At 41.1% G+C, this 27,550-nt stretch overlaps 1 protein-coding gene across 1 annotated transcript; it reads right to left on the bottom strand.

Annotated features, from left to right (window-relative positions):
- ITGB3BP (integrin subunit beta 3 binding protein) lies at positions 1–27,550 on the bottom strand (the record flags this gene model as incomplete). The annotated part of the gene is made up of 8 exons (XM_084265970.1): positions 27,484–27,550; positions 23,512–23,551; positions 18,516–18,654; positions 11,884–11,956; positions 11,270–11,348; positions 10,058–10,151; positions 8,073–8,132; positions 1–53 (listed from the first exon to the last, which is right to left on the bottom strand). Exons 1-8 carry the CDS (start codon positions 27,486–27,488, stop codon positions 1–3), a joined length of 543 nt encoding a protein of 180 aa, XP_084122096.1. The 5' UTR covers positions 27,489–27,550.

Genomic DNA, 27,550 nt, shown 5'->3' with positions numbered 1-27,550 from the left:
TTAGTCAAGGAGCGACCTGAGGAATACGGAGCTGCTGTCAGTCTGAACGTACCCTGTGGAGGAGGAAAACAACTTTGAGTGGCAGTGTTACTACAGAGCTGTGAAAATCCCTGAGTTAAGTCAGTCACTGTGGTGGTTGACAGACCCTCTTCCATATGATAGAGTTACTGTGCCTCAACAGTCATTTAGGAGATTGTCTTAATTATTTGTGAGTGTGTGCACATATGCTACATCATTGCCAGCCATGACAAAGTGGAACAGAACACGTTAGGGGTGTTAGAAGCTGGTTCTTCTTTTTTGCTCTTAATAACAAAAGAATGAATAAAAATCCCTAAGGAACATGTCAGTGGATTCAGCAGACTCCAGTGAAGGACCATCCCCTGCATCCTCTGAGGGGCTGGCAAAAGGAAGGCAGCCACACCTGAGCCCCTTCCTGGGGGAGGCAGGTTTGAGGTGCAGGTGGCTGGAAGAAGCAGAGAAGTGTGCAAGGGCAGAGGAACTCTGGGAATGAGACCACGTGGGGAAAGGCTCTGGAAGGGGGTACGTCTGCATGCCAAGGCTGCTGCATGGCTTTCTGACCAGCTCCAGTCTCAGCACCCTCAGTGTCTGCTGGTGGTTCAGTTTTGGGTCCACCAGGCAGAAGGGTGAAGAGAGAAGTCAGAATTTCTGCTTTGTATTAATCACACTGAGAACAACAAACAAGAGACTTTTTGTGTTCTTACAGCAAAAGAGGCTCCTGCTGTGAGGAGAGGGGCTGCACTCAAACCTGGACAGCAAAAGGCACCAAAGCCACTGCAAACATTCCAAGTGACACAGAAGGATGGGGTGTAACTCCAAGCTGCTGTTCTTTGTGTGAGCACCACTTCCTTTCTCAGTCCTGAGGAACCCCTTCATCACTGACTGCAGCGTTCAGGCTGTGCGGTGCCGACAGGAGCCTCACGTGCCAACGCAGCCGCGCTGGGATCTGTGTGTCACTCTGAGAAGCTCTCAAAAATGTAAGTTACCCAGATTGATGTAAAGCATAATTAACTCTGCTCTCTTTACAAATATGTACCATGACAGCACATTTTGAGAAAACAGCCCTGTTTATAGTAGCATTTATGCAGACAGCAGTAAGATTTAGATAGTAAAGTAAGCAAATAATATGATTTACTACTCACAGTGGACAATGCTCATCACAGAGCTTTATTTTTTTAAATTTTCATCTAGCTTTTTTGAGCTTTTTGAGTTTTTTGGTGCTTGAGCTAATGAAGGTCACAGACTGCTCTAAAAAACCCCAACAAAACCCTAACAACCCTTTTCTCTCTTGGTATTTTCACATGCAGAACTCCTAAGTATGTTAAGCTCCATAAAAGCCAAGAGAACCTTAGGAAACCACTGGGATGAAAGCCTGCTGAGGCCAGAGGAGCTGGGCGAGGAGGGGTCTGCAGAGGTGGACAGAAAGATGTCCTCCTGCACAAGAAGTAGGAGCTGGATGTGGGACCAGGCTGCCCTTGCTCTCCCCATGTCAGGTCAGTGATTTAGGGTTGTGTGGGGTAAGGCAGCAGCTGGAGAGTCACCAGAACCTCACCCTGCACGGGTGAGCTGGTGGGAGCTTTGCTGCCCTTTGCCATGGGGTCTGCTGTGCCCGGCCCACAAAAGCCTTACAAAGGCAGAATCTTCCCAAGTTTCTTTTCCCTTCCTACTTCCCCTGCCATTCTTGCCCAAGTTTGAGCACTCTAAAACATGTAGAGATTTAAAAAGCAGAGGGAAAAAAATGTTCACCTGTCAGGTGATATAAAACCAATCTTCTACTAAATGTGCCAGAATAATTTTTCTCCACCTCAACCACAGTTAAAACCTTCAGTCTATTCATTACTGTCTTTTTATAGTATTTTTATTTAATAAAACCTATTAAGACTACCATACAAATCTCTTTACTTATGCTTTTATCTTTTAACTGATCAATTTTTATATTGCTGACATCCCTTCTTCACCATTTGCTCATTTAAAAATTCATAGTATATGAGCTATGTCTCTGGAGAAAACGTCTATAAAATTTGTTACAGCTGGCAAATGTGTATGAGTCAGTGATAGCACATGACTAAATGCTTCACAGAAAATAAAATTTGTTTCTGTAGTAAGCAGAACTGTTTAAATGTTATTTATTTTTATGTTTCAAAGAAAATATATTGTGAAGTGCTGCATTGATTTAATACGCAACAATGTCTGTGTACACGCTGTACAAGGAAAATTTATGAAACCTTTGCACAACTCCTTTAATTGAATTTTCCAAATCTCTCACCACACACAAATAATCAATATCTTCTGCAGAGAAAACCAGTCAGAATTATTACAGTCTTTCTTTTCAATTTTGTTGTCATCAGCACATACAGAGCACCTGGATATTTGTAATGTCTGGATCGCAAGTTATTTACACCTCTTAAACATATAATTGCTACTAAGTGAGTCCAAACTAATGTTTCTTTTCTTTTTTGTTTAAAATAATTATATTCATGGGAGAGAGGGGTATTTATCCCCACGTAGGAGTTGCTACCATGTAGCTGTTGAAAGAACTACAATTCTTTTTAATTTTTCATTAAGCTTAATACTCCAAAGTCTAGAACCACTGGAATTAAAAATTAATAGCTGTTGCCCCTGTGAAAAGGTACATAGGAAAATAGAGTTTAAACACAAGTGTGAAATTCATGAATAAATGTGGCTGACACCTGAATATAAAATGCAGGTTGACAGTTCTATATGTATATACGTCTGAGGCCTGTGCTCGTATGTCTCATGTGCATTTCTGTATCTGCCACAGAAGTTAATAGCTTAATATTTCATCTACATAGCAGAGGATCTTAAATCACTGGAGAGGTTTGTAATTTGCCCCCTTCCTTCCTTCTTTCCATCCAAAAAGCTGATTGTGGCAGTGACCTCAGCCCCAGACACCTCTCAAGTCTCAGGCTGCATCTTAAAGCATGTGGCTCTCTGTGCAGGTACAGCCTGACACACCTGTAACCTGCTGGGGAAGCACACGGCAGTTGGGGCTCAAGCAGGAACCTTCCCCTTCCAGTAGTGTTCTTCAGCAGGCCAGATCACTCACATGTCCTAGGAAAAGCCCTAGCAGGGCAGATCTGGGCTTTCCTTGCCTCTTCTGGGCTGTGAAGGACTTTGCATGGTTAAAAACTAAAATAAACCCAGACCTGCTCACACAGAATGAGAGAAGAGGAGCCTCATGTTTAGCCTAAGTCACACAGCTTTTAATCCACAGGTTAGATCACAACACACACACAGAATCAGAATGACAAGGTTACAAGGTTGGAAAAGACCTTAAAGATCAAGTCCAACAGTTCCTGTCCTGTGCTCAACCATATCCCTGAGCACCTCATCTCCCCTCTGTTCAACACCCCCAGGGCTGGGGACTCAGCCCCCTCCCTGGACAGCCTGTGCCACAGCCCCACAGCTCTGCCAGGGAAGAACTTTGCCCTCCCAGCTGAGCTGACCCTGCCCTGGGGCACTCAAAGGGTGATGCTCATTCCCATCACCTGGTTTCAGCTCCAAGGGATCATCTCCCTGTCAGGGATGCACACAGGGCCTCTGCACAATCTCTTTCCTTAACCTGCACATCAGGGCTGCAGTCGGACCTGTCACAGTGACCTGCTCCAGAGGACATCCTGCAAAGCACTGCCTGACTGCAGCCCCTTCCTTCCACTTCTGGCCACAAGACTCTTGGCCCAGGGCTCTGTCCTGCAGCAAAGGCAGGCCCAGCCTCCCTGCTGCAGTTGGGCTACAGATCCAGTCCTGGCCCACACAGCCCCGGGCAGCCCGGCTCTCTGGAACCAGGCTGACTGTCCGTGAGCACCAGGCTTCAGAGTGGATTTTCAGACCTTCAGAAAATATTAATTCTTAATGAAATGTCTCTCTCAGCTCCACAGCCTCACTGAGTAGGCCAACAGGGCAACATGTATGTTGGCTGGATGCAGAACTGCATTCTGAACACTGTGCTGGGACACAAATGCAGAGCAGACGCTGCTGCCTGGCAAAACACCAAAGCAGCCCTTCAGCGTTAGGAACTGACCTAAGCACCTTGTTTGCAAATGCAAGCTCCAAAACCCCAGCTAATCATCACCTATTTGAAAAAAAAACTAAATCCAGAAGTCTTTACACATCATTTCTGTGGCTTTTAGAGAGGATACACACCACAAAAGGGCTGCTGGAGAGATCTTGTCAGACTTTTGCTGGAAAGAAGCCTAGGATTTAACTGAAAGGACCTTGGTGGGGCTAAGGAACTGCTGTTTGTGTCAGCATTACTGTTCTTCCCAAACAGATTTAAAACATGGAAGAACTGAACTTCAGAAAAGCCTCTGTCACAAATGCCTCAAAGGAGGGCTTGCACAGAGGGTTCATCCTCACAGCTCATGGATTGGTTCTTTTTCATCCCTCCCTGTCAGTGAGCAGTAAGAAAGGCAGTCACAGCTCTTGTTCCATTTGCTCTCAAGGAATGGAAACACTGGAAAGAAACTCAGTTTCTGAATAAGTTTCCCTGTGAATTCTATTTCCTTAACAAATTTCTGCTTAGCTACTTCAATGAGACTTGATTTCCCTGCAAGTGAATACAAAGTTGGGCTGGGAAAAAACCCCCAATGTATTTTTAGGATGAGGTTTTTTACAGTCAGAATAATCCACAGGTATGTTCCTGAAAACATACATCTGGTGTCTGATTTATTCCCCTTTTCCTTAGGAGATCCCAAAGGAGGAGGAAGGATAGGTGGGAGACAGACACCCAAGGATATCTCAAGGGCAACAAATCTTTTCTACTTTCTTTCAGAATGAGGTGGAAGTATGTTGTAAACTTGACTCACCCTCACTCACAGGAACCCTCCAGCAGGTCAGACCCAAACTATTTAGCTGCTTGTACACAAAGATCCAGTACAAAGTCCAGACTCAAATTTACATGACTTGGGATAAACTCTGGAATATTCTACTCTTACCATTTTATCTGTTTTGAGAAGGAACTTTGCTTATTAAGGAGGAACCTATATTTTACAGTGGAGTTTTATGTTTTGCCATATATACTGTATATAAAAACCTGGACTGGTGAGTGGGAACTCAGTATGACCCAGTCCCTGATCTCCCTGGCTTTGCTTCCATTAGTAATTTCCAGAAAATCCATCTAGTTAACCTTAATCTAGTCTCTTGGAAAGCCACCACTACTGTTGCAGAGTGCAAACCTCAGTCATTTGTACTAAAAACAACATGAAAGTGAGGAATGTTTAGAACTAAACTTCACAGGGGTGATCACATTTGCCTGTGGGCTTGGCAGGAGGAACAGCACCACAGAAAAGAAAGTATTTTGTCTTTTGTTACATAATACAGCCTGAAAATAGTTTTCCTTAATGCTGTGAGTCTGTGATCTTCTATAATATTCTCTTGTTTCTTTACTTGGACAGCAGTGTCATGGGCATGATTTATGTCAGGGCTTTTCTTTTTGGGAAGCAAAGTATTAATATAATTTGTAACAACCAGCTTAAACAGCTTTCCTGTTCAGAATGTTCTCTTCAGTCCTTGAAACTCCAACCCTATTAAATTTCCCTTTAAAATATGCATAGCACAACCTACACATCTCTTCTCAACACACATAAAGCATGGTTTTTGGCCTGCAACATACTGACTAGATTTCATCTCTTGGCAGCTGCTTTACAGTTTGCTTACATTCTATTAAAAAATATTTTGTTTACTGCAAATGCTAGTCAGGGACAAACAATGCTGGCCTTTTATATGCTGGTCACACAAAATGATATACTGAGTTCTAAATAATGCTGCCCATTGAGGAAGGAATGTTTTGTATTAAGTTGTTTTAAGTAGAGGTTGTTTATGTAAAGTAAATAAATTTCATGCCTCCCCATGTGATGATAATGTGACATTCCATCTGTATCAAGCCACAGAACAGTCATAAGTTTTCAGTCTTGAGCATAACTAATTAAAAATAATTATGAAAAACCACATCCAAAACTAAAAGGCAAAGTAAAACATCTCCAAATGCTTTTCTTTTATCAGCTACTGCTCTGCTTCTCCTACTGCTGCATTTTCAAGACTGCAAAATTGCATTTATTCTTTCTTAAAGCAAAGCTGACACTGAAACTTCATCAAAATTGGTCAACTTAGACTCATAATTCTATTTTCCATCCTACTTTCACAAAATATCTCATCTCTCATCTAACAAGACTGGATATATGTTTGGTGTGAGGGACTAGTTTCTAGAGTGAAGATGGAACTATAAATGTGTATCTTAGTGCCCAGTAAGGTCACCCTTTGAGGTCACCCCACTGAGGCCCTGGCACAGGGTGTCCAGAGAAGCTGTGGCTGCCCCTGGATCCCTGGCAGGGTTCAAGGCCAGGTTGGATGGGGCTTTGGGCATCCTGGGCTGGTGGGGGGGTGTCCCTGCCCATGGCAGGGGGTTGGAACTAGATGGGCTTTGAGGTCCTTTCCCACCCAAACCAGTCTGGGGTTCTATGATTACAAAGCAGTGCACAAAGGAAGCAATGACTGTTAAAAGCTGCAGTGGTGTTCACCATCAGCAGTGCCAGACAGGGGCTGTGATCATTTCAACAGGGGGACATAGGGAGCTTTAAATCAAAAACAGCAGATTGCCCAAATGAGCCAAGTTCCTTAAAAAAGTCATGCCACTCCATTTTGTGGTAATCTGCTGGAGCTGAGGAAACTTCAGGCTGATCAGTTTTCTTTTCCTTAACAGAATTGCCCACAGCAGAAAAAAATAGGCCTGTGGAACCAAAATCATAGGGACCACCTGTGACACGAAGCTGGTTGGCAGACAAAGCAGCAGAGGTGCCATCACCAACTTGGATTCTGGTTTTGCTCTATTTTAAGACAGAATGTGAGAAGATCACAGAAATACCACAAGATCAGTGCTGGGTGTTAGTTGGTTTTACTGGGTGTGGGAGAAAGAGAAATCAGTCTTGTGTGTATCCCCCCACTACCTTCCCAGCTAGACAAGGCTCTGAAGTGGCTGTGTGGGCCACACTATATTAAATGCCACCAACTTCAAATATTTTCACAGCACTAGTTATGAAGAAACCTAATAGTTGGGATTTCACAGTCCCCTGGAGTGTGCTAAATACCTCACAACACATTTAAGGTGAGAAAGGTTTTGCTACAAAGACTGTAGGCTACTTGGCTTATACACTGAAAATGCAAGGGGAGGGAGGAGAGTGGGGAAGAACAGGGATAAATGGTATACATAAAAGGTATGGAAACTCTTTAGGACCTGACTTTGGGCTCCATCAGCAGAGGGGTGGCCAGCAGGGACAGGGAGGGGATTGTCCCTCTCTGCTCTGCCCTCCTGGGGCCCCAGCACAAGGAAGATGTGGGACTGGTGGAGAGGGGTCAGAGGAGCCACGGAGATGCTGAGAGGGCTGGAGCAGCTCCCCTAGGGAGAGAGGCTGAGGGAGCTGGGCTGGGTCAGCCTGGAGAAGAGAAGGCTGTGGGGGGACCTCACTGCAGCCTCCCAGTCCCTGAAGGGAGCAGAGGAACAGGAGGGGAATCAGCTTGTTAAAGGGCAGAGACTGGCAGGACAAGGGGGCTGGAGTGAAGCTGGAGGAGGGAAGGGGGAGAGGAGATATCAGGGGGAAGTTCTTTGCAGAGAGAGTGGTGAGGGGCTGGAAGGGGCTGCCCAGAGAGGGGGTGGGTGCCCCGTCCCTGGGGGTGTTCCAGGCCAGGTTGGCTGGGGCCCTGGGCAACCTTGTGTAGCTCCAGGCCTGGAGGTTGGTGTCCCTGCCTGTGGCAGGGGGTTGGAGCTCTGTGATGCTTGGGGTCCCTTCCAACCCAGACCAGTCTGTGATTCTATGATTTCTATGACTACACTTATTTCTAGACTGTGAATCAAGTGCAAGACCATTCAAGATTTCTTTTCTCCTTCCACATATGAACAGTGCAGAAGTTTTCAGAAGAAACACATTTGAATTTGATTATCATTTTCCCATACTAAAGGTTACCCAACTTATTTGAAGTGGAAAGAGCTCAAAGGAACCATCAAAACAGCTGTTACACAGGAGTTATAAAAAGGTTCTTACCTCGGGCAGGAAGTTCTCCATGGTTTCTTTTCAACAGCTGCAGTTGTTCTGCTTGAGTCACTAAGTCAAATAAATATGTCTGAAATCAATAATTGTTGCCCCAGAGACTTAAAAAAACCCCAAACTATTCACCCTTTTCACTTTCAAGTTATGTTTTTCTTCAAGTGATGATTAAAAAAACCCCCTTAACTATGCCTCATGCTCAAAAAAATGCACAAAACATTTAACAAACTGTGTTTACAAACCTCCTACCACAGTTTGTTCCCATTTTTGTCTTGTAGCACTGACAGGTACTTTGTTCCCACTGTAGAGATGGGGCAAAAAGCTGATTATTTCCCATTTTGAAAGTAAGAAGCAGCTAACAGAGAGTGGCTGTAACAGAAAATGTCAGCAATAGGCCTGACATCTCATTTGCAGCCTTCTCCTGGATAGACAGTCTGGCTGCCCTACCCACAGTGTAGGGTAGTAGTGTGAACACAGCCTGTTTTCAGAAAGCTTCACTTTGTGTAAGAAGCATCTGGTTCTGTGCACTACAGTGGGAACTAGTACAGTGTATAGGCATGCAAGAAGAAAACCCAGTGAGCATTGGAATACAGGTCAGGAAAGAAATGGTAATTTAAGTGAGGGTAGCTGCTGGAACTGTGTGGGGCATGAGTCCCACTGCTGGGGCCCAGGCACCTGATGCAGTAGCAGAGTCACTGAGCTCTTTGGTAAAAAAACCCAGCACCTGTGGCTTTACTGTCCAACTGTTTCCAACTGGGAGCAAAGCAGCAGTCCCAGTCACCCTAGGTTCTGCTCTCCTATAGCTAGTTCCAGTGTTTTTACACTCTGCAGAGAACAGAGCAACCAGGCAGGGTGTAGAATAATGTGTGTAGGCAAAGCATCACATCTGCTGTGGGTTAAGAAAGTGGTTTATCTTCTTTGCATTGTCCAAAGTCTGGACACAAGAATATTATTCATATTCCCTGGTAAACTGGAAACTGGATTACCAGTTGGTATGGGAAGCCTGTAAGAGCAATGTTAAGTATGCAAGTAGTGGTAGGTAAATGAAGCCTTAAACACATCTCTGTACCCCAAAGTGTAGTGTGAGCACTGATAAAAGCTGTAGCTCTTGTGAAAGCAAATGAACAAACTGTTCTGAGGTGTAAAGATTGGGGCCTCTTGGGTGCCCACAGCTACTTTTCACTACTTTTAACTCTTAAAAGAAAGGGAGATGTTTATTTCTTCTCCCTTAATGCCAATGGGTTGGGCTTTTTTTTTCCCTGTAATTATCCATACTGCAAGGTTTGTACATCCCACAGTCCATCACACAGTCCCCTTCTAGTTACAGAGGCGCTGGGGAAGAGAAGCAGGAATGCACCTTTCACTGCTGAGCATTCACATGCCCCAGGAACCTCCGACTTGGAGTAAAGATAAAAAGTTTCCTTAAAATGGAGACCTAAAAATGAAAATCTTTGTTTTTCCTAGGATCCTTTGGAGAAGTATTGCAGATGTGCCACCTGTAAAGTGCCCTTATCCCAACACAATAAGCATCTGGTATGTCCATCATTTAAAGAGACATGAATAGCGATTTTTGAAAGCCTGGAAACCCCAGATTCAGCCTAATCCTCCTAAAAGGCAAACAAACAAAACAACTTCCTTGCAAAAGGAGAAGAAAGGCAATGCAATCAAAGTGCCAGCGTTTATCCTAATCACTAGCTAACTACCCACTAAGTAGCTAACTATTTACATAAGAAAAGGTGTTGCTCTTGCAAGTTTTTCCTCCCCATCTGTGACTGGGGGTTAGAAGAGCGGCCCGTTGGGGTTGCTTCTCTTTTATGTCCTCGGTGGGATGCACAAGAACATTTAGGGTGCATTTGTCCTGACCAGAACTGACAGGCCTGAGGCCTGGGGTGTAGCACAGAGTGGGGGATGACTCTAAGGAACTTCTGGAGTGATGACTGTTAAATTGGTATAAAGGGGATAAATATTATTGAAACTCTTACTTAGCACTTGGGTTTTCTGCACTTCAGCACTCAAGATGCAAGACGAGTCTGAGACACCGATGATATTTTCAAGCTCTTTACTGCCCTCTAAAGCCTGGAAAAAAAAACCAACAGCAAACAAACCGGCTTAATTCAAGTCACACTTAAATCTCACTCCCAAACCACCTACTTGGACGTCTACAGTTTACTAAAAACAACTGAAATAATGAATTTTTGGACACTTTTCATAAGCTATAATTGATGCCTGAGACAGCAGCTCACAGAAAGTCAACAGGAGTAAGAAGTTAAGTGTGTAAGAGCATATACTGCTTTTAAAAAGGGCCTTTTAAAGTGTTAGTTCAAAATCTCCTGTTATTTAGGCATCGTTCATAAGTCTTCAGCTGTTTAAACAGATTAACACTTGATCTCCAGAAAAGGAATCCTGGCACATGTACAAGCTTGCTGGAATATGTTAGCAAAGTGGAGATCTACAAGCATTTCACTTCCTATTGCCCACACTCCTCAGCATTTCAGTGTGGACCTAAACCCACTATCAATCTCAGGAGAACATAGAGGATTCTTCATCAGGGTTTTCTAAATAAATCTTTTAATTAAATTATTTTAAATGAGTGCCAGCTTTTTTTTCTAAAGAAAACATAGTCAGACCAAACAGGTGACTAAAAGAAATCAATACAGTCCTTTGAGTACACAGAATTATTCCTCAGATATTGATATACAGCCAGGAACCTTGTGTTAAATTTATTCAGGAAACAACATGTGAATAAAACAGGCAAGTGATTTGCATTTTAGCATGTATTAGACTATTAAATGATGATACCTGAGTGGTGAATGAAATAGTACAATCACTTCAACACAAAGAGATATTTAATCTTCAAGGACATAAAAATCTATGTGGTAATAATTCATACCTCAAGTCACAAGTAATAGTTGATAACTGCTTCATATGCTTTTGTTCATGTGCAAAATGAGGAGTGATGCAAATTAAAAATGGTGTATGTGGAAGGGCAACTCCTCTAGTTTTAAAAAACACAGTCTACTAAATTCTGGGGTGGTTGGTTTTGGGCATTTTTCTGGATTGCCAAGCCAAACCTGCCTGGTTTCAAGAATATTGTTTGCATCTCTATTTCTTAAAATTTAAACGTTGCATTTAAGATTTTAACTTCAAATCCTATAAAAGTAGAGTAAAAAAAATTAAATAAATAAACCCCAAACCTGCAGGCTTGTCAGATTTGCTCTTATTTTCTGAATTCTAACCAATGAACTTTTCACTTTGGACTGCAGTTCCATGAACCTGCATAAAAAGTTAAAATAAACCAGTTACAATGAGCCACCTCACCATTTGCACCCACCTCCTCTCTGGGCAGCCTGTTCCAGCCCCTCACCACTCTCTCTGGAAAAAACTTCCCCCTAATATCTAATTTAAACCTTTCTTCCTTTAGCTTTAATCCATCCCCCTTGTCCTGCCACTCTGCCCTTTTAAAAAGTTGAATCCCCTCCTGTTCCTCTGCTCCCTTCAGGGACTGGGAGGCTGCAGTGAGGTCCCCCCACAGCCTTCTCTTCTCCAGGCTGACCCAGCCCAGCTCCCTCAGCCTCTCTCCATAGGGGAGCTGCTCCAGCCCTCTGAGCATCTCCGTGGTCTCTGACCCCTCTCCACCAGCCCCACATCTTCCTTGTGTTGCGGGCCCCATTCAACACCTTTGACTATCCCACCCCGTGGAATTACGAGTATTAAAACCCAATCACTATTCATTCAATTCTGTAGGAAACAGTAACCTTTCCGAAGGAGAAACCGCAGCTCTGAACCCACGGGCTCTTCAGACACTTACTCATCCTGCTCTGTTCGAGGCTGCCCTCTTCTGGGTAATCTGCTGTCTGAAGGGTTCTGCTCAGGGTCATTCCCTGGGAGGTTCACAAGAAAGAAAAAGAAACAAGAGAGATGAAAATAAGATATCGAGTATTTGAAGCATATAACAAAGGGGTTAGTAAGATCCCTGACTGCTCAATGATCTTTTAGGAAGAGAAAAAAACCCCCAAACTCACTTATGAAGCAGGACAGATTCCTTTGTAAAGAAACACTAAGTTTGCTATAGTTTAACCTCTCACCAAGCCACATTACATTTATATTTGTGGAAACCTTGGGATTATAGTATTTGTAACTGGAAGTTCATATAATACTGACTCATAGTCACTGTCTTCTATTCAGAAGCTTTTTGTCTTACTAAGTGCCCACACACAGCATGTGAGCACTGGGCATTACCATGGAACTGCTGTAACAACTGAGCAATGAAACCTCCAGCTTCCTTTCATAAAAACTGCTTGGCCCCCAACTCCACCTTGTAAACAGCTACAAAGAGATACTGCAAATTACTTCCAAAGGCTCTGACATGCTATATTGACAATATCATATTCTAGCCCATCATATGATGGGGGCATGATAAATCACAGGCCAGCTGCCATTATTTTGCATGGCTGGTTGTATTTCTCCTTTCCAGTGCAGTGATGTTTGGAGCAGCCACATGGTTGTGTGAGGAAACAGGAACAGGTATGACCACAAAGGATTTGTGGCTATTAACATGGATTTGTTAATGAACCCCAGGCTCACACGTGGTGCTGGCACTGGGTGCATTACCTTTCTGTCACTGTAGGGTGTTATAAATGGGCAGATTCCAAGAGAAGCATCTAACACAGATTGCTCCCCCCAAAGCAGCTGGACAGGGTTTCAGTGATGCTGATCAAGAGAGTTAGTGCTGCACTAAAATAACATCTTTAGGTGGCTGGCTGCTGTCCTCTTGAGACTCTTCAACAGCCACTTACAAAGGGCTTCATTATGTATGTTGTCAGGTATAACAACACCCCTCTGATCACAAAGTACTTTCTGAATTTGCATCTCTTTAGGCAACTTATCACAACCTATACAATTTAGACAGAAATCACATTAGGACAAAAACAGGTTAAAATTTTATCTTGTGTATCAATTCCTACTGTTTTTAAAGTCAGAACATGAGCTGTCAGTTCCCTTTGCCCTCCAGCTAGCATATCAGGAGGGTGTTGGACTAGCAGCAAAAGCACTGCATCCCTCCTAATACTTAAAAAAAAGTATATACTGTCACATTTGATAGGATCCCACAGTACAATAAGCTTTGGTGAATAATCTGCTGAAAGTGGAGAGGCCATAGCTATTCATTGTGCACCACACAGTCTATATGGTCACCTTTCAACACCCAAAGTTTTAGATCTGTCTAGGTTCCAGCAAGAGAGAGGTCACATCTGAAGAGCAGAAATGATTTCTGGTTAGCTGTGGCTGCAGTTGAAGATATGATGTAACTCCCAGCTGAAGAATTTGGGTCTGATACTCATTAAGGACAAAACAGTAGAGGTGTATGTATACATATGAAGGGGAGAGGCATAATCATGCATTCATTCCTTATTTTCCCCCTTCAACAATGAGATCATTAGTGCATTTAACAATTAGTGACTTTGAATTGTATAGCAGTAATCCAGCTTTAGAGTTTGCTGTGCTTGCAGCTGATCAGACTATACTCAGCTATCCAAAACCCAAGAAAGATCTTTCTTTCTGGTATCACAGAAGTTCACAAAGTGGTTTACATGAGTTCTTATCTACTCTCCCTCCAACAGATGCACACACACTCTTACAAACACTGTTACTCTAAGGTGAAATTCACCTTTAAAGGAAACTACAAGTCTTTACCATGGCCATACCAAAGGCATTGATCCTAGAACAGACCCTCTGCAATGAGGTGCTTTTCACATTCCACTGTAATACATCTCTTTCTGACATCAGACTAGAAAAGTGAGGCCACACCACATTAAACACTTGGGTTTCTTCTTGCTAGTTCTAAATTATTACACACAAGTATCAGCACTCAAGGATATATTAACTTTTAATTTTAATATTTTGTAAAGCACTCAGGAATACTTCAGAATGACAAGATGCTATAAAAGCTTAAGCTGTTCCACTACAGTAGCTTGACATGAAGACACCAAAAGTGTTCATTTTAAAGCTAGCAGCACTACTTCTACAAGTAAAAGTGGTAGAACTTGCACTTAAATCAGTCATTAATTGTCAGATACTACTTTTAGACCAGTACTACAGAATGGCAGAACCCTGGGTTGATAAATAAATAAAACATACAAATGATGAGGAATTAGTGCAGATTTAGTGTTCTATTATTTCTGAAATATATGGCACTAATGTGCTGTGAGATTTTGGGTACTTGGGCAATATATGAATTATCAGGCAGCCCAATAGGACAACACCATAAAGAAACACTTTCTTATAATGGGCTTGGATCATGTCTTCTCCTAAAAGAAATGTTGCTTTGAACAGTCTTAGCATTCTGTAGGTATCTAGTCTTTTTTTGAGGCTGTGTCTCTGCCTCCTCAGTTAGATGCATGCTACTCTGTGTGCCTCACACAATACAAAGTAAGTTTCCATAGGTAAAGGCATTGATTTTGCATATAATTTTCATTATGGTTTTTTTCTTACATATTGGTCACAGGAAAATAGAATATAGATTACACTCTGACATCTAACTTACAGGTGATATGCATCATCTATCAAAACACTACAACACTTCAAATAAAAGGGTCTCTTCAGCAGGAGAAAGAAATGGTGGGTTTTAAAGGACAACCTGAAACCTGTGATATAAGAGGAAGTGTTCTATAGCCCCATCTTGTAGCTACATGAACACAGGGGAAAAAAAAAGATGGCCTGTATTACATTACTGAATAATTATCTATCTAAATGTCAGCTAGGATCATGTGATCAGTCTTTTTATAGGCAAAAGAACGTTCCCCTATGTCCACACTTAATATCAGTATGGAAATGCAGTACATGTTCACCTTTCCCATTGACATCCTAATATACAGGCAGTTTAATACAGGACAATTTGCCTCTTTTTTTTCTTTCACCTAAGAGCTCAGGCATGTAAAGCAAACACAGAGATGCTGGAAAAGTTTTAAAACTTGTAGCAAATTTAAATGTTTGTGTATTATCATGTGTTCTGTCACCAAAAAGGCATTGTCTAAAAGTAAAGGGGTCATTAAAGCAGGTAATTAGAAACATGTAGGGGGCTGGACTCAATGATCTCTTGAAAATCTGTATTTATATATAAAAAATAGTTGTTGTTTGTTGAGGTTTTTTTTTTCCACAACTGCTTTTGTGATGTGGCAACACTAACAGAAAGCTTACTGCTCCCAGTGCCTGAGACTTGCAGGCACTGGGGACACAGGTCATTCTAAGTGGATTCTTCCCTCAGGATACAATCTTAATTCAGTGATTATCAGTGGCTTGGTACAACATGCAGACACTCTGCTGGAATCTGCATGCTGAGTGCTCCACCCTGGGTGAGAAGGTAGGATGCCACATCATGAGAAAACAATTAATTGTCCCAGGGTGTGAGCTGACCTTTCCATGACATGACAGATGCCAGTACAGGCATTCCCACTGATTGCACTAACAGCAGCCCCATCTCTGATCTGGTGGAGAACAGCTACTGGCAGCTCTTCTCACTGCAGGTTTCTTTGTACAGGATGAAATACTCCAGATTTACTACAAGGGAAATAAACAAATGGCACATTGGTTCTTTGTTTCACCCAGGAAGTACCATCAAATCCTGAGGCTGGTATAGGACTTAATAGATACAAACAGCAAATTTCCTTCTTAGTGATGAAAGCAGAGACTGGCACAGAAATCTGACCTGGGAGTGCTTTGAAAATGCCTTTCTTTCTGTAGATAAATAGAGTAGATAACAGAGTACATCAGTTAACCTCCCCAAGCAGTCAGCACAGCTGAGCTGAGTCACCCCAGGCTGCTTCCACACCACCTGGCTTCAGTCTCCTATAAAAGGGGCTGGTTGGGACAGGGTGCTCTTGGGTGCTTCCAGAGCAGTCTGAGTGCAGCTGTGATGTCAGGCTGGTCCTTGTGTCATGCAGCACTCTGGGCTGGTAAGGTGTGTTATCTTATAACTCTGTGTTATCACTGGGTGTGAGTGAAATTGGTTGTTGTTCTACTTTCACAGTGATTTTGTCAGTAAACTCTCTTTATCCCAACCCACAGAGGCTCTGGTTCTCTGGGGGTGTGTGGTGCTCAACCACTGGTTGGGGCTGAACCACTACAATGTTGAAGAAATAAGTTCCCTAACAAATTAAGTCAGAAAGCTGCTCACTGGAAGAGGTACTTTTCACAAGAAGGAAGCTGGAAACCAGCAGGGTTAGGTCGCTGTCTACCTTGGTTTAAACTCCAAGGGAGAAAAAATCAACACATAGGCAGGGTTATCTGGAGGAATACTTAAGACAATCCCTTCTGAAGAGGAAAAGAACCCCAAAGGGAAGCTCTAGCCTTTCAGCAATGCAGGGGTCAAAGATTTAAAGGGCTGATTAAATGTCACTGAAGATTTCTGGATGTGAAGTAAGTGGGAATATGAAGATACTTAACTGTGCAAATTAACCAGTGTTTTAACAATCAAGAAGCTGCTGTTAGTTTTGAGAGGAGGAATTGCCTGCAAGACAGGGTAGGCAAAGATTGTTACTTTCTGGTAAACACAGGGTTACTCCTACATCCAGGATGTTCATAAACCTGGCCTCTTATTGCAAGTCTCCATGTAGCTCTCAAAACTAATCATGTCAACTGTACATATCTTAAGTTTGTGAAGGTCAGGCTGTTCTAAACTACATGTCTCTTCATGATACCAGGTTTGTACAGTTAGTTGAGATGTGATATCACAGAAAGAATGGGTAAAAAGCCTAATGAGGCTAATTCCTCCTCCAAAGATTTATTGGAATATCAATAGTTGAAATAATCAGTTTTGCACTAGTTTCAGGGTCAAATCAAAAGCACAGGACTGGAGGAGAAGAGCAGCTATTCTGGGGAGAACTGGATTCAGGGGGACCTTGGTAGAGAAGCTGTGAATCTTCCAACTGTCAGTGAGTGCTCATGGAAAACTCAGCTGCATTAACATTATTTGACAAATAGGTCACAAAACCAGGTCATAAAGAGTGAGGGAATAGCTGCTTCTGTTTAGTTTCCTTGCATGACTACTAATTAGAACCAAAAATCCCAACAAAACTATAACTCTGAATAGCTGTACTGGCACCAAAACACCTGATACTTCTATGCTTCCTCTAATAATCTACTGTTTTTAACAATAAAAGGGATGTTATGCTCAGCATTTGTAGTATTTTCAGCTTGAAGGCTTTCAGTAATTAGGTAATTTTGTAATTAGGTAACTTTAACTTTTAGTTCAGCCAATTTTGAGCTGAAATTCCAAAATTTCATGATCAAATTCCTTTAAAGTAAAAAAAATAATTACAAAGTTCCCTTTATTCCAGGAGGAAAAATCCACTTTTTCAGATCCATAATGGCAGCATATGGTGCAATAGCTAGTGCAAAAATCTGCAGACATCTAGATAAATTTCAATCAGTGGTTATTCTATCCTGCTCAGAGTATTTCTACTCATCATAATTCATGAATGTTAGTGAGGCCTCAATTACTGCACATAAATCCCAAAATATATGGGGCATAAAAAGCTCTTTAACCCAACAAAAAGGCATAACAAGAACTGATGGCTGAAAATTAAAGCCAGACAAAATCAAAATCAGAGAAGAGCTTTATTTTTTAATAGCAAAGGTAATTGAACAAGGAACTTGCTAATAAAGGAAGTGACTTTCACTGTTATTTTTTTAAATAATTTTAAGTCATCAAGACTTACACATATTCCTAGAAGTTGTACTGCAAGGAAATGGAAGCTTTTGGACTCTATATGGGAAAGATGACAAAGTATCTTGTCTTTTTAAATATAAAAAGTCACACCAGGTGACCTAGTGTTTCCTTAATTAAAAAGACCACAACCTATCTAGCCATAAAAGCAGGTTAGTCTGCTGAATAGACTTCTTGAGTACTCATAATTTCTCTGCATCAAAACCTCTGACTGCATAACTAACTGGACATATATCCTAAAGAAGGCATATTTTCTGACAGCAAGTGATATTCAGTGTTACACAAATTAAAAATTGCCTTGAAATACTTTACTATGAAAAAAGAGTAAAAAGTAATGTAGAAATGCAAAGCAGAATAGTTTAACTCTTAGAAAGTTAGACTGTGAAAGAAAGCAAACGAAGGACACTGGTAGCATAAACATGCCTAATCAGTGGAATTAATGGGACTATTGAAAAAAATGCCACTGCACCTTTTTTCTGAGCCAAAGCCAAACATTTTTAATAGAAATCACTAGCAAATATTATTCATAAACATGTTTCATAAACATCCCCTTATGTTGAAAAAATTTAAGCTTTAAAAATCAACATCAACTTTTCCAAAAGAGATGAAAATTCTCTAAGGGGAAAAGAAATCAAACCTACTACAGAAGGCACAAGTTACTAAATCAAGCCAATAACCAGAAAAATGTTGCAGTAAGCAAGACAGAATGTTCAACTAACCATTTGATGGGTGATTTTTGAGGTTTTGTGCATTATGACTCAGGGGAGATGAAAAGGGACTAATTTGGCATGTCCCTGTTGTTGGTGAGTAGGAGTCCAGATTTTTCTTTTTGGTCTTCAAAGGTGTTGCATCAGCTGGCTAAAATGTAGGAAAAGACAAAATCTTGGTGAATATTGGCTAGAGAAGTACCTCTGTCCATCTAAACCCACAAGAGTTGTAAAATTCCCTACTGAAAACTAGTTAAATTCTGGCCTCTAGCTTTCCCATTAGTGGAGTTACAGGCAAAGCCTCTCCAAACATTTACTATCTGGGAATGGATTTTCTAAGCAATCACTAACTTCATTTATTCCCCTTTATGGAAAGCCCATGTTATATGTTGTGTTAGGTTGGTCTTTGCTGGCTGCCAGGTCCCCACAAAGCTTCTCCATCACTCCCCATTCTCACTAACGTTAGTTTTACTACCCTCAAAAAAAGCTCTAACAACTTGATTCCAACTATGAAGTGTAGCAGCTTTAAATACCACCACTGATGACTCTGTCAAAAAGGAGACATACAGAGAAATACACATACACATTTAGCACTGAAAGGAGACCCCACTGGCATCAGCAGCATCTTAATGTCATCTTACACTCTCAGAAACCACTGATTTTCCAGGTAACAGAAACATTAAGCAATATGCATATTACCAGACCTACAATACTTTGCTGTCAGGTCACCAGCTGATCCACTAACTAAACAAAAGACTGGAAGGTACAGCACATGGCAAGCTGGCAAGGACAGCTTTCCAATGACAGCTTCCTCACTCTTGCCTACCTTTTGTTTCAAGGAGATTAAGCCAGCAGGCATGTGAGCTACTGTGCCCAAAGAAGACTTAGCCACCTCTAAAGAGGAGAAGGCTCATAGTGCTCAACTGATTTCACTGTGTTAACATCTACCACTCAAGGAATAAGGGGGAATTTTGGAGGAAAACCACTTTTTCCAGTCCCTTTCAAGATTTTTCTCAAAGGGTTAAAGAGCATCTGAACACAGTGAAAGAGAGAAACAGTGTCAGTTTCAAGGGATTCAGCCATTCTTTTGTAAGGTTTAGTGAGGGTCCATTTTCCTTATTAGAAACACAGGAAAACAGAGTAAAACACTTTTTTTGTTACACTCCTGGATCTTTTAGTTTGGGCAGCGAATTTATTTATCTCTATTTTTGCAACTGTAGCAAGAAAAAGTGTGAGTCATCACTTCCCAAACAACTGGCCTTTTCTACTAACTCGTGCCTTATTCCAGTCATAAAACTGAATATCCATCATTTGTCTTTGTCACATGGAACAGTCACTCAATTTCATACAGTATTTCTTCACTGGAAGATTTATTGTATATTATTATTCACTAATCTCTTTAAGTTCCATTTATTATTCCATTTAGTGTTAGAAAAAGTGTAATAAGTAAGCATATTACTGCTTCAACACTGTGAATGAAATACAAAAGGAGGATCTGGGGTTTATATTCATTAAAGTGTGTACAAAACTTAAGCCAAGTTGGAAAAGAAAATTAAAAAGCAAAGCAGACAACCTGGTATTTGAACTTTGCTACCTGACATTTCCACTGAAATTTCAAATTAGTAACTTGTTTATTCCCTTTTCATGCTTAGTCATATGTTTTCAAACTAAATTTAACAAAGGGCACACAAATCTTTAAGTCCAGTAAGGATTCCTCAGCACAGGAGTCTCCTGTGTGCTCTGGGAAAGGGTCTGGCATGGCTGAGAGCCAAGGCAGCCTGAGTTTGGAGTGTGGTACAGGGTGTAAAGACAGCTCTGAGAAGGCTTGAACCTTGTAGGTTTAAGGTCTCACAAATTACCCCTGGAAAACTTAGCTACAGCAATTTTACATTTTGAAAGGGGTGTACAGGTGGCAAAACCTGTATTTTCCAGTCCAATAATCAGGTTCACCAAGTAATGTGTGTGAAAGCCACAAGTGATATCAGGATGTAAGTCAGACCTGATCACAAAGCTACATATACAGAGGTCACTTAAAGCTCCCACAAGCCAGCAGGAATCCAGGACCTGGGAAAAGGTGACCTTTCCTTACCAAGTAAATTAATGATAGAAAACATTAATGTTTACATAAGTAACCTTAAACTGTTGTTCTAAGGAAACTGCTTCTAAAAAGTAGACATTTAGAGGCAGTAAATATCAAACTTGGATTATGGATTGTGCCTAGAGGTATGCCAACATGCAACCCTCAGGAGTTTTCTTCTCAAGTTCAGGTAGCAGTCTATTTAAATGTCCTGAAACACAACACTGCTATTTTCCACACCTACCCAGATATGCACACCCTTGTCTGTATCAATGTTCCTTATTAAAGCTTCTACTAGGGTCCTGACTTCAGCACAGTTTCAGGCCAAGTCCTAGAAGTTAGCATGTTGTATGAAAGACAAGTCTCCATTACTGGCTTTCAGTTTCCCACACTGCAAAACTATTAAATTCCTCTTGATTTCACAAAAGTATAAAGGTTATTCAGTATTCCCTCTAAAAAGAATGCAGCATATTCTTACACCCCTTTTTCTGCTCTTTGTGGCTCACTCCTATTAAAACATCCTGCTCTTTTAATCTCCTCTGTTTGAAGGTTTTTCTTGTGCCACTTGTTCCACAGCTTATGTTCACACTCATTTTCTTTCACAGAATTATATGGGTTCAAAGTATAATTTCTGCAATTATACTTTAAAGCAGGGTGACAATACATTCAATCCTAATTTGGGTGTAGCCAAAATACCCATCTGTATTAGGCTTCAAGTATAACTGCATGCTCTTCTATTTCTGATCTATCTTACTGCACCTATACCCAAAGCTGCAGTTATGATGTTTTCCTTTTCATGCTCTGCCTTCAGTGCTTACCTTTAGTTTAGAACCTGACAGTCTTAGTATTGGTCATCAGTAACATGACTTACACTGTATTTTGAAAGATTTAATTTGCTGCCCACTTACCTAGCTTCCTCATAGCTCCTTGAAATTACTCTGTCTTGTTTTAGTCTTGAATACCCTAAATAATTTTGCATGAACTGTTCATACTCCTCTTGTAGTCAATCAGTATTTAAACAATAGCTGTTGGAAATCTCCTGTCTGTTGTCATTAGTATTTTGCCACAGGATAAAGAAATCTTTCAAAGAATTTTTCAATGAAATATTAATTACAGTGAAGTATCAATGCCACTTTAGGCATTTAAATGTCATCAAATCTCTCTTGTAACAGGGAGAATCTCCAACCTGCTCACATTGTCAGGATATTTTTCCTGCTTGAACAGCAGCCACCTGACCCATCATTTTTCTGGGCATGAACAAAGGCTTCTCTGAGCAGCAACCTGGAAAAAGTTACTGTTGTACTTAGCAGGACAGTGTTTATTTGGCAGAAAGAATTTCTTTTCCAGGAAAGAGTTTTAGTCCAGTTATGATACCAGAATAACACTACAAAATCTAAAATGACTCCTGTCTGATCTGGTTAGTTCAGGCATGCTTTGGGTAGCCTGACCAGCTGGTGGAATGAGGTCCTCCTGAGTAATGGGAAAGAATTGTGGAAACAGCAATGGATGCACCAGAGCTAGAACAGACACTTCACACAAACCCTGTGCCTTTATTACCACCTTACATTCCCCCCTTACCTTCTATAATGTTATTTAATTATGGTACACTTCAGGTCTTTGTCATGGAACTGTCAGAGGCATCACATGAATCAGTGTAAACCTATATTACTGAGATTCCAGGAGAAGTTTTTATCCTTCAGATGGGCTTCTGTTAAGTTTTTTGCTGCACAAGAACCTGAATGCAGGTAACCATCAGGTAACACTTTATCTTACAGGGAAGGGGCAGGGAAGGAATGGCTTTAAGGCAGAAAAACAATCCTGTGGAATTTCAGCTGGACCACTCATCTACAAAAACATTACTACAGCCCAAGAAACAGATGCAAAATTACAGTCACAGCTGCATTCTGAGCAGAACAAGTTGGGTAATGGTACACTGAGCTGCTAATTAAATTGCTAATGATTTCTTTTTAGTGCCACTGCGGTATTTTGCCACCTTTGTTTAAATGAAGAGGGGGAGAAAAAAAAGTATCTAGAAAATTTTTAAAATTGCAATTTCCTATTTTGCTAAACACCAGTGAGACCTCCAAATATGTGCCAGATATAAACAAATCACTGTGCAATAACACAGATGTGGAGATTTATTTGGAGCTCCTTTGCTGAGTAGCTATTTCTCTACTTTTCCAAAATTTTCCTCCCTTTGAACACTGCCATCCTCACCAGCTCCTCTGTGCTGATGTCTGCAGCAACACCCACTGTTGGTAGGAGCAGATAATAAACTGACATATGTCATGACATGCTGGTACTGGGACTATACTATAGCTACATTTACAAAAAATAATAGCAACAGTACAATTTTATTTTTATTGTGATAACTGTGGTGAAATTTATTGCAGTGTTAGTACTTTATTGTCTCATTATGCCAGATTAGCTGAGGGAGGTAATTATATCCTTGACATGAAAATGCCTTTAATGTTTTCATTTCAATTTTGCAGTTTATAATATGCAGATTACAGCATTATCATAATTCCATATTGTTACATGTACAATTACATGGCAGAACATTTGCTTCCAGGGTAATGGAGCTAATTTCTAATACATGCTTTCACCAAGGTTCTTAACTCATTCAGATCTTGGGTAAATAGTGATGGTGATAAAAATATGCAGATTTCTCCATTATTTTCAAGTGATTCATGCAAATGCACATTATTAAAGCCAGGCAGTTTGACAAACAGAACACAATAAATTTTATACCGATATTTTTCAGCAGTAATTTTGTGCCTTGTTAAGATTTTTCTAGACAGCATCCAATTTGTAACAATATAAATGCAACTCTAATGAAATATCATGTTTCTATCTACACCTGTGCACACAAACATACAGAGACATATGTATATACAGCCCACATGATTCCATACAGCCCAAAATACTTACATAATTTTTAACAGTGTCCAACTGTAATGCTCTCTTAACTCTACAAAAGAAAAATATAGACAAGTTTTATGGTCATTTAGACACAAAGATTTCTGGTATTAAGGTCTAGAATCAGTAATTTTAAAGAGTCTTTTCTTATGTTTCATATTTTTTAAACAACACAACCCCCCCCAATGTCATCCAAAGCAAATACATCAACTGATTAAAATACTGTGTAACAAAAACATTGCTTGTTTAGAAGGATAAAGTGTTTGCATAAGGAAATCCAATTCTCCATTTTATACCAGAGATAAAAATCCAGACACTGAAGTGAAATATATGCTTGTCTCCTTCCTCAAAGATTATAAACAATGAAAAAATGCCAAAGCATTCCATTTACATACCTTCTGAGCAAGGCTTGAAATTATTTTGCCATTAGTAGAAATAATGCATTAGGCATTTAAAACACAGGTACAGCCAAGGTGAAAAAAGTAGTTCTTCCCATCATTTTAGCTCTTAACATGATTTAGTGCTACCAGACTATGACTTAACTGGGGAACAGATGCTCTATGTCTTTACAGGTCCCCAAACCATAAGAAACTATTTTCTAGTCTTCTTCACTATACTGATTCAGGAACATGCCAAGCTCTCTCTGCAAAATCTGCTCTGCTGAACTGGATGCCCAGCTGTTAATGGCAACACTAGAAGAGGAAAGCTGAATATTTATAATACTTTATATCGTACAGCTGTCTTCTAAAGAGCAGTCATCAAAATTTTATTGAATGCAGGCTAAATGCTCAAAGGAAAGAAAGGTCAACATAAATTAAGACTATTTTTCCCAGAGACAACTGAAACTTTTTAAAGCACGTTCCTAAATCTTAACAATAGTTTAGAGCATTATATAAAACGATGAGGAATAAAAAAAATTAAATCTTCCTAAGAATGGTGCCCAAGAAACATATCCCTTATATCAAATTAAACAAGATTTAGCAAATACATCATATTTCAAGAACACAGTTTTCATCTTGGAAAAGAATGTTTTGACTTGTAAGGAATGAAGATGACCTCATTCCAAACATATCCTTTTAAAATTTATGTTACTATTCCAAAACTGTAAATTAAAGTATTGGGAAAATAGAATGAAAACACATCTTTGAAATATAGCTCAGGGAAAAGGCTTACATGAATACTCTTTTACAACTATCTCTATTAGAAAAAGGGGAAGAGAAATATTCTATCTTAAGAAAAAAAAGCCAAGTAAACAGGTAACATTTAAATTAAAAAAGCCTGTGAACTTCTTGCCACAGGGCAGTCAAAGCTGTAACAGTTTGATGGAATTCTTTACAATGTATTTCTTTTTTAAATAGAAACCCATATCGCTTAAGGAATGCAGACTCCATTACATCTTCCACCCCAGTGGCAGCAGGGAAACGTTATATTTATTAATACATCTACTCTGAAAGGATGCTCTAGGGGGCAATGCATTTGCATGTTATACTAAGGCATGTTATGATGGAAGTTTTTATGATAGACTTCAAAAGAAGCTGGAAGCCAAAGTAAAGCAGAATCTGGACTCAACATAGCTGGAGGATGAAGATAAATGAGAAACTACATGAAAATCCCACTAAATTATAAACATTTAGAAAATTTCTTTAGAGAGAAAGTTGTGGGCTGGTCATGACTATGTTCTTTAAAGTCTGTCAAGTACTGTGCACAGCAGTAGAGTTGCAGGCAGTCCAAATTTCTCTCTGCTGGCCTGCAAACCCCCTGCAAGCACCCTTTGCCTATGGTGGCAAAGAGGCAGCTTCATTCCAGGCAAGCACTTCAATGCTGGCAGGAGCTGCATGGGTGCAGTTTAGGCTTTGGGAGGTCAACTTCACCTTGCTTTTCCCAGTTCATCCTCCCCAGCAGCCTGGATTGCTTGTGGGCTTTTTAGTCATCATCTTTCTGATGCCATAACATGAGAATGTAAACCTCTGGCAACTGTGGTTCACTTAGAATGAAGTAAAATTTGTGGTCTCAGTCCCTGGGTAGGACCACTGAAACAAAATTCATCCAGACACCTAACGTGATGGCCCAGTTGGCCAAAGTGTCTTCCCTCAGATCTTTCAAAAGATGAACTCAAAGAAAAGACATTATGTGTGTGCAAACAAAATTCCTAAAGGATTTTAGAGGAACAGCACCAGCTTTAATTTTAAATGGCTGGACAAACCTTGCTGTGGCTATGGAGTATCATCAGACTGTGAAAAAGAATAGTAGATAGATGAGGCAAAGGGATGATTGTACACAACATCTTTACTTGAGTGTCCTACCCTTGAATTGGTTCAAAATTCCCTGACAGGGCTTATTTTATTTTCACAACTGTCCAGTGTACAATGGTACATATTTATAGCTAAGGTGTACAACCTGCAATGACTATTTTGCCCATAATATTTATCAGGTTAAAGATCAATGTATTACTTCTATGTCACATTGTCAGTTCCTTGCTAATACTGGGAGATCTTTATTCACTTCAACAGTGCTTTGATGAAACCACTTATCTGCTTAACAAGAGCTGCTTAGCAGTGAGTCTGGGTGTACAATTTAGCTTTCAATAAATAGATTTTATTTATATATTGCTTTTAGTCCCACATACACTTAACTTTCCTTCATAATTCATACTACATGAATGAATGCAATGCTAAAAATCACATACAGATGTAATGCACAAAAAAGAACATACAGAATCAGGAACTTGATTATGTTATGTCATTAAAAAATACCCTAGACATTATTGTAGTGCATTTTGATGCCAATTCAGTTAGCTTCCTCTTAAGTGTCTGCTTTCACTAGGAAAACTAACCCAAGCACTTCTAGGTTATTCACAAGTTCCTTCATCTTCAAAACCTGACAGTGAAAGTCTTGTTAATTTGAAGAGCAGAAGGAATATATGAGCATTTTCTGTGTTCAGTTAACATGGTAGTTAAACTCCGTGTGCAGCCAGTGAGAAACAGACCTAAACACCTTGTTGTAATGTTTCCTTTGAATCACTACCGTGGCACAGTTACTCCAACTTCCAGAAGTCAAGAGAAAGCCTAATAGAAGTTGGAACCTATGGTAGCTGTAATGTAAGTTACCTTTGAAATCACAAAAGGATCTGTAAACTGGGACAATATCGTGCTTATATATAGGCAGGACAAGTTTTACAGCCTCACCTCACTGCTGTTGCAGTTAGGCACATCCTACACGTTTTCTGTATTGTTCTCCAGTAGCCCATGGTTAGCAGAGACGCACAGGAATAGCATCAGGCTTACATGACTGGTTTTTGATAGCTCTTTGAGTGATATGAACAGGATTTATTCCTAGAGGAGCCAGTATGAGCAGATACAGCCCGATGGAAAGCTGAGAGGGAAGATGTCATGCCCTTTTCTCTGCAGGCCTGCAACACCTCCCCACAGCAGCCAGGCGCCCAGGTCAACAGAGCTCACCCAAGCCGTGGCTCCTGTCACTCCACACCCACCACACAGCCTCACGGGCTTCATCTGTGGGGGCTGCCGGGACAAATGAACTCCCCCTCGGCTGGGGAAGCTGGACACAGAGATCTGTATGATACAGGAAGCGTTACTACCCGTACCAGCGGGCATCATCCACCCGGACTCTGTCCGGATAAAGGCTCTGCCCCGAGGAGCCACCATTTTGGGTGTTTCCCGGCCCCATCCAACACCTGGGAGACCGAGCTCGCAACAAAACCCGCCCTTCCCCACGCACCGGCGTGCTCCTCCCCTCTCCGGGATAACCCAGGCAGCGCATTTCTCCTCAGGGAACGAGCTCGCCGCCGTATAGGAAGCCCGGAGGCCGCCGGGAAGAAGCGCTTCTCCTCACAGCGTCCCACACAGGCCCCCTCTCCTGCGGCTGCCCGCCCCGCTCCGACGGCTCCCGGTGCCGCGAGGAAGACGCGGGAAGCCGCACCGAGAGCCCGGTTTTCGCTTTCCGCCGCCTATACCCGATACCTACGACATCACGACGGCTGGAAGCCGCTCCCGCCGCCTTTGTAGATCTCCCGCCGCCGCCGTGCAGCGGC

The sequence above is a fragment of the Gallinula chloropus genome, assembly GCF_964237585.1.
Source record: "Gallinula chloropus genome assembly, chromosome: 6".
In the NCBI taxonomy this organism is placed as follows: Eukaryota; Metazoa; Chordata; class Aves; order Gruiformes; family Rallidae; genus Gallinula; species Gallinula chloropus.
The sequence above is the reverse complement of the archived record's forward strand: the minus strand, read 5'-3'. Positions and strand labels throughout refer to the sequence as shown.